This window comes from Gymnodraco acuticeps, unplaced genomic scaffold (genome assembly GCF_902827175.1).
Source record: "Gymnodraco acuticeps unplaced genomic scaffold, fGymAcu1.1, whole genome shotgun sequence".
NCBI classification, from domain to species: Eukaryota; Metazoa; Chordata; class Actinopteri; order Perciformes; family Bathydraconidae; genus Gymnodraco; species Gymnodraco acuticeps.
The window spans coordinates 637,288-644,369 of NW_022990003.1; the positions used below are offsets into that span (position 1 = coordinate 637,288).

Consider the following 7,082-nt stretch of genomic DNA (forward strand, 5'->3'; position numbering starts at 1 on the left):
ACCCAGCACTGCTCAAGAGCTGTCAGACTTAAATGCCAGAAACATAACTCAAAAGGGCTCTGCATGTTTTCTTATGAAAGCTGTTATTAAACTGTTATTGTGAACAAAGTGGCCACCTATGAAAAATGCCAAAGCTTCAGTAATGACAAAGTGGCATTTCAGTTCTCTGTGCTTTCTCTCAAACAGCCGGGTTCATATGAGGCGACGGAGATCACAAATAGAGTATGTTCTTATAATTGTACCTTCTTCTCCAAGACTGAGGCCTTTCTTATGATTGAGAAAATAAAAAAATAGAACTATGGATATTATGACCAAGCAGACAGACCTTCTTTGTTCTTTGCTTTTCAATTCAGAATGAAACAAATAAGTGATTAAAATGTTTCCCAAACAAATCTATCTACTTTGATTCAGTTCTTTTTAAAAGCAGAAATGGCAACCGTTCCATTTAGACCACGAAAATAACTCCATTCAAGCCATATAACAATAGGGCTGCTCAATTAATCGTATTTTAATCGCAATTACGATTATGGCTTGCAACGATTACGAAAACAACGTAATCGAAATAAAACGATTATTTTTGTATTACTATTTTCTTTTTTTAAAAAAATTATAAACCATTTTTTAAATTGGTTTTTCAGTTGGATTGTACTTAAAGTTCAGGGTAATCAACTGTTAAAATCATACTGTTCACATTTTTTCTCCAATAAATGGATGTTTTCAAAGTAAATGGATAATCGTTTTTAATAATCGTGATATCAATTATTGACCAAAATAATCGAGATTATGATTTTTGCCATAATCGAGCAGCCCTATATAACAATAGTAAAATAACCAAAATACAATAACTATATTCATCTCAGATAAAGATATCACTTTAATGTGTCCTAACTTGACTCCTCATCATCACTTGACCATAAAGATAACATGTCCCCACCTGTTTGAGCTCCATAACCTATCAACAGCTAAATACATCACCAAAAACATACATTGAAGAGCAGAACAGTGAACATTTTCGTCACAGCTTTTACATTATAACATCAGACGAAATTGGGGCTTGTTTTGACAATAATGTCACTATTTTTTAATGTTGCCTTCATCAAACCCTACAGGTGCGGATGGTCACAGTCTTTTTTTAAATCTCTGTTTCTGATAGTTGCTGCTCTCCCTCCCACCTCACTCCCACCTCCAGTAATGTTTCGAGCAGGAGAGCTGGACACAGGCAGAAGCAGCCTCGGGGGGTAAACATGGAGGATGCAGCGAGGGGCACAGATGTTCCAGACTAGAGGGACCCTCTTATCCTCGAGTGCTTTTTAATGAACCCTAAGAGTTCACAGCAGCACACACACAGAAATAAAAGGAAGACACAGCAACACGTGGGCACTGCCGAGTGAGAAGCAACCCATAATGTTTGACAGATCAAAAGTTGAAATTCATATAGACTGAGTCATTTTGTGGACATTGAAAACAAATCCTGTTGTTTGTTGTGGAAGGTTCAGCGATGTTAGATATTTGTTATGTGGGTTTTCTAAAGGAATAGCACAACATCATGTCTTTTCAAAGCCTGTTTGTGTCTGTCATTGATGCTGACTTAATGCTTAAACCTTGTGGCTTGATGTAATAACAGAGGAGAGACATTTTCAAGTGATTGCTCTTTGAGGCGGCTGCAGAAAACACGTCACAATCACATTACTCTAAACTACAGACTGACAGAAGGGGGTCATGGGTAAGATTTCCTTGACCCCAAAGGAGGCCAGGTTGTTGTTTGTCCTCTCACCCACAGTGAATGTCCAGCCAGCTGACCCTGCCCACAGCCTGGCAGCATGTGGGAGCAGCTGCCATGTTATCCGTGTTATAGACACAGAGCACCTATTCTCTTTGGAAAACACTCCCTCAGCGATGCATTCAGTGGGTTTGATGTCCAGGGCTGTCCTCAACTAAAGACTTTCTTGGTCAACTAAGAATCATACCATTTTGACGACAAATGGAGCATTTCTGTTAAGTATAGTTTCTCCACAGGAGTCATTCAATAGCATAAATCTAAATATTTTGAAGGAGCAGAACATTGGACCCTACCACCCCCTCTATAGTGAAAATGCCTATGTTCATGTACCAATAAGGCCTCCACAATCAAGGCTTGACCCCATCTTAACATCGTTTAACATCCTGCACCTTTTGTACACATATAACTTGCACTGTACTTGGACTTTCAAATATATATTTAACATATTCAGGAGTATTCATACCTGTTACATTTCTAAACACTTTTAAATTGTAATGTATACTGTTACTTAGAAATGAGATTTTCTAGTCTAATTATCACTCTGCTTTCCCTGCTGAAAAAACCAGCATACTGTAGACGACAGCTTAGATGGTTGCTGGTTTAGCTGGTGTTAGGCTGGTTTAGGTTGGTCTACCAGGCTGTACAAGCTGGCCAGGCTGGTCCTTGCTGGTTCAAGACCAGCCTGGCCAGCTAAACCAGCATAGACCAGCATGGATGTCATGGGGGGGGTGGCTGTGCGTGGTGATTAAAAGCTGGTTCCAGGGGGCCCCAGTGAATGTTTACCTAGGGCCCCCACAGACTCTAGAATCGCCACTGAGCAACACTACACAATTGTCACCCAGTCTGAGAGTAAAAGCTTTCTCGAAGTTTTGTTTTGCTTTCTTACAACACGTTAACCTTAATTTTGCTAGGAGGCTATTGTTACTATTCCATTAACAAGAGCTAGCTGTCTTGAGCTAAACAACAGTTAGCAGCTAACGTTTTCTGCAGTTTGTGTTTCCCCTGAAAAACGTGATGTAGTTATTTAAGGGTAAGTTAACTTAATGTTATCTCACAAGTTGAGAGAGTTACGTTGTTTAAAAATTGTCAATGTAATGCACGTTAGAGGTTTTTGTGTTGACATGAAGTTAGCTAACTGTAGCTCTCTACCAAAGGTTGGCATGTTAAGCTGTACTTTATGTGGCAGCTCGCTTAAATACAAAGAGGTTGCTTCATTGTAAACTTTCTTACAATGTGTGTTAATCTACCTGAAATTGGTAGGGACAGTTTTCTACTCAATGATAGCGACCATTGTTGAAGGAGATGCAAAAACATACTGTAAATGAGGTTGGGTCCGACATATAATTGAGTAATGTTACTTGTGCTGCTAAAAAATGAAACATTATCATAGGAGGACATCACCAAAGTGTGTGAGTCTGTCAGGGGATTTGATCTGTCTCTGCAATGTCTTTCAGGACCTATGTACACACTGCTCTGGTATTAATGAAAATATAATTGTAAAATGTAAGTCTCCCGCTCTTGTCATCGTTCAGGGCTTTGCATTTGAACTCCTATGACTGGTTGCGGACTTGAAGGGAACGACTTCCTGGCCTTCCTGACATCCAGGAAAAGGTGAGATTCTAATCCATTTCAATCCCAAAAGCAAGTTATTGTTTTTAAAAAAATAATGATTTTTGGGGGAATTTAAGTTCTATTGGACAGTAGAGATCTAATTGGAAACAGTGGAGAGGGAGGAGATGATATGCAGCAAAAGGCCCAGGCCGGATGGTTGCTGCTCCGTGTGGAAAGTGTTTCTATCAGGTAAAGCACTTTGGTACCCAGTTATTTTTGGTATTGAGTTTGAATTTAGCTTTTGGAATGTAATTCCCAACAGTGGCATTGTAAAGACTGAAAAAACAGGCTCAGGTTGAAGCTTGACATGATTTGGTCTTTTACTTAAGAGGATGTTTGTCCTCCGGTGTTGTCTTATTTTCCTTATCTTTCTTTCAGGTGTAACATCTACCAATGGTTGATACATGACATAGACCCTCCTCCACCTCTTTGCTGTCCTACTAGTTCAACCCTCCTGATCAGGTCCTTTCCTAAATAGTGGTCAAGTTGTTTTACAGTTCAGTGTACGTTAATTTAGCAACATTAATGCTTTACTGCTGTTGAATAAACCCTATATTGCAAAAGTGATTTTATTAAAACTATGATTTGCAATCTTTTTGATTCCAATTACAATAATATTTGTTGTTTATAAATTGTAAAACACATCTTAAATCATCAGCAATCAATAAAACAAATCATCCAACACAAAATAGAAGAAATTCTGGACCCATTATATTTTTTTTATACAACAGCATCTATTGGGACTGGCTCATTGATTTCATCAAGAGCCATTGAGTCTAGCTTTGTAGTCGGCCCTTAGAATGTTTAGTATTTCCTTTTTCTCTCACATTCCTATAAATCATTGTTTTGTTATTGTTGATATTGTTTTGTTCTTTATTTTTGTTGTGAGAATCACTTTGCAATTGTGGTAAGTGCTATATAAATAGTTATACTAATATTTTGTTGTTACCGATCATTACAAATATTTTCTTCGTTTTCTTTATTCATCGTTCTGCAGAAAGGATCATGCCACATCGAAACATCAAACACTTCACACATCAAGAACTTGTGAATCTTCAGGCAGAAAAGATGAAAAACACCCAGTTTCCCAGTTCCCTGTACATGGAGCCATGCCTGTCTCATGTTCCACATGTCTAGTTCAGTTCAGTCTGGACCCTATGACTCTGTTCCACATGTCTTCAGTCAGTTCTGGACCCTATGACTCTGTTCCACATGTCTTCAGTCAGTTCTGGACCCTATGAGTCTGTTCCACATGTCTTCAGTCAGTTCTGGACCCTATGACTCTGTTCCACATGTCTTCAGTCAGTCCTGGACCCTATGACTCTGTTCCACATGTCTTCAGTCAGTCCTGGACCCTATGACTCTGTTCCACATGTCTTCAGTCAGTCCTGGACCCTATGACTCTGTTCCACATGTCTTCAGTCAGTTCTGGACCCTATGACTCTGTTCCACATGTCTTCAGTCAGTTCTGGACCCTATGACTCTGTTCCACATGTCTTCAGTCAGTCCTGGACCCTATGACTCTGTTCCACATGTCTTCAGTCAGTTCTGGACCCTATGACTCTGTTCCACATGTCTTCAGTCAGTTCTGGACCCTATGACTCTGTTCCACATGTCTTCAGTCCTGGACCCTATGACTCTGTTCCACATGTCTTCAGTCAGTCCTGGACCCTATGACTCTGTTCCACATGTCTTCAGTCAGTCCTGGACCCTATGACTCTGTTCCACATGTCTTCAGTCAGTTCTGGACCCTATGACTCTGTTCCACATGTCTTCAGTCAGTTCTGGACCCTATGACTCTGTTCCACATGTCTTCAGTCAGTCCTGGACCCTATGACTCTGTTCCACATGTCTTCAGTCAGTTCTGGACCCTATGACTCTGTTCCACATGTCTTCAGTCAGTTCTGGACCCTATGACTCGGACACTAGTTCTACCAAGGCTTATTAGAGGTAAGAGTGGTAGGAGAGGAGTTGAGTTATCTTTTTATTTAGGCTGCAAGTCGACACAGGTGATCAAATGCTGATGCTAATAATGATCCGATTCATTTGATATGGATTGTTTGCCAATACCGAATCCTGATCCCATTATTCTATTTCCCAGATAATACAGCTGCACCGTGAACACTAGCTCTATTTGTTTTCGCCACTGTAATTCACCATAAGCGATTGTTGACTGTCTATGCCAACCAACTGTCATTTGTAATGTATTTTACCATACTTTAAACGGTCAAGTTCTGGGCAACCACAGCAGCCCCAAATGTTAACGTAAATGTCAAGTTTTCTTTTACAGTTGTACTTATATCTGTACATTTCTATTCAGTTGCTTCAAGAAGTGGCTTCAACAGACAACAATGCAGGCCAGATTGGAAAAGGCTGGACACTACACAACAGGAAACATTATGGACATGAACAAGGAAAAACAAAAAACACTTCTTTTTTTATATCATACATAGTGTTAATGTTTGTGTTACTATTTAAATCAAAATGCACCTGTTTTAGATCATATATTTATTTTTGATCTAAAACAGGTTGATTTGCAGGTTGGTTGTTATTTTGTATAATTATGGTATTGTTACTGTGTATTTTATTATATTAACTAGCTATTTATTACATTAAAAAATACTGTTATGAACACTATACAATGTCTTTATTTTGGGTAGATACCAGAATACATGACAATGAATCTTTGTAATATATTTATGTTCTCTGGTTTAAATAATCATACCAGTATTTAAACAATGCTGGTCCCCTGGAATCCTGGTAAGCTTCCAGCATGGTATATTTAATACTATTATTAAACATAATAGATGGATGCCTGCTGGTGACCAGCCCCGCATAGACAGCATACTATGCTGGTCTATGCTTTTAGCTGGCCAGGATGGCTGGTTTAGCTGGTTTAGCTGGTGCACCAGCTAAACCAGCTAAACCAGCCATCCAGAGTCCAAAACCCCTCTAAACAGCCAACCATTCCAGCCGAATATCGTCAGGCTGGTTTTTTTCAGCAGGGTTAACTCTTATCTGTCCTATCCTGCGTTTCACTTTATTATTGCTTAATAAATGTGTATCTTATCTTACTTATATTGACTTGTTTTATGGTATCTTATCTTATCTCTTTTCTTCACCAGAGATGTGCACACTGCACATAAGTGTTATGGAAGTCTGTCATTCAGTAAAGAAAAGTTAGTCGACTGATAGCAGAACTACCAATTAGTCGACTATTCAGAGGTCAGCTCTATTAATGTCACTTGTGGAATTAAATGCTATTGTATGTTGTAATGAGTGAGCATAAACTTTTTTTTCAAACTTTGACTCACCTTCTCAGAGTTGATGCTCAGCTTTTTCTCGACGTGCATGTGGATTTCCCCGTTTCTCTCCGGGACTGGCGTGGACTCCCTGGGTGTCCCCTCCCGGTCCTCTTCCTCGTCTTCTTCACCCTCCTTTGCATGCCTCTCATCCCCGTTTACTGTCCCGTCCAACTCCTCTGCTTCAACCACCACCACCACCACCTCCTCTCCCTCCTCTTCTTCCTCCTCGTCGAAGGGTAAGGGCACCCCGTCAGTGACATACTCCTTCAGGCACTTCATGTTGTGTTTCTTCAGCAGCTGCTCCGTGTCCGGGTCCACCACCACCAGCTCCAGCCGGCCCGCGGTGACTCGAATCCGGGACACGACCTGCTGGTGACTCTCGTGCT

At 40.1% G+C, this 7,082-nt stretch overlaps 1 protein-coding gene across 1 annotated transcript in view; it reads right to left on the bottom strand.

Moving 5' to 3' along the window:
* The window catches only part of slc9a3r1b (SLC9A3 regulator 1b), a 34,215-nt gene that overhangs the window by 26,490 nt on the left and 643 nt on the right, over positions 1-7,082 (bottom strand). The window contains exon 2 of the mRNA XM_034212933.1: positions 6,706-7,082. Coding sequence (XP_034068824.1) covers positions 6,706-7,082 — 377 coding nt within the window. The remainder of the gene's footprint in view (positions 1-6,705) is intronic.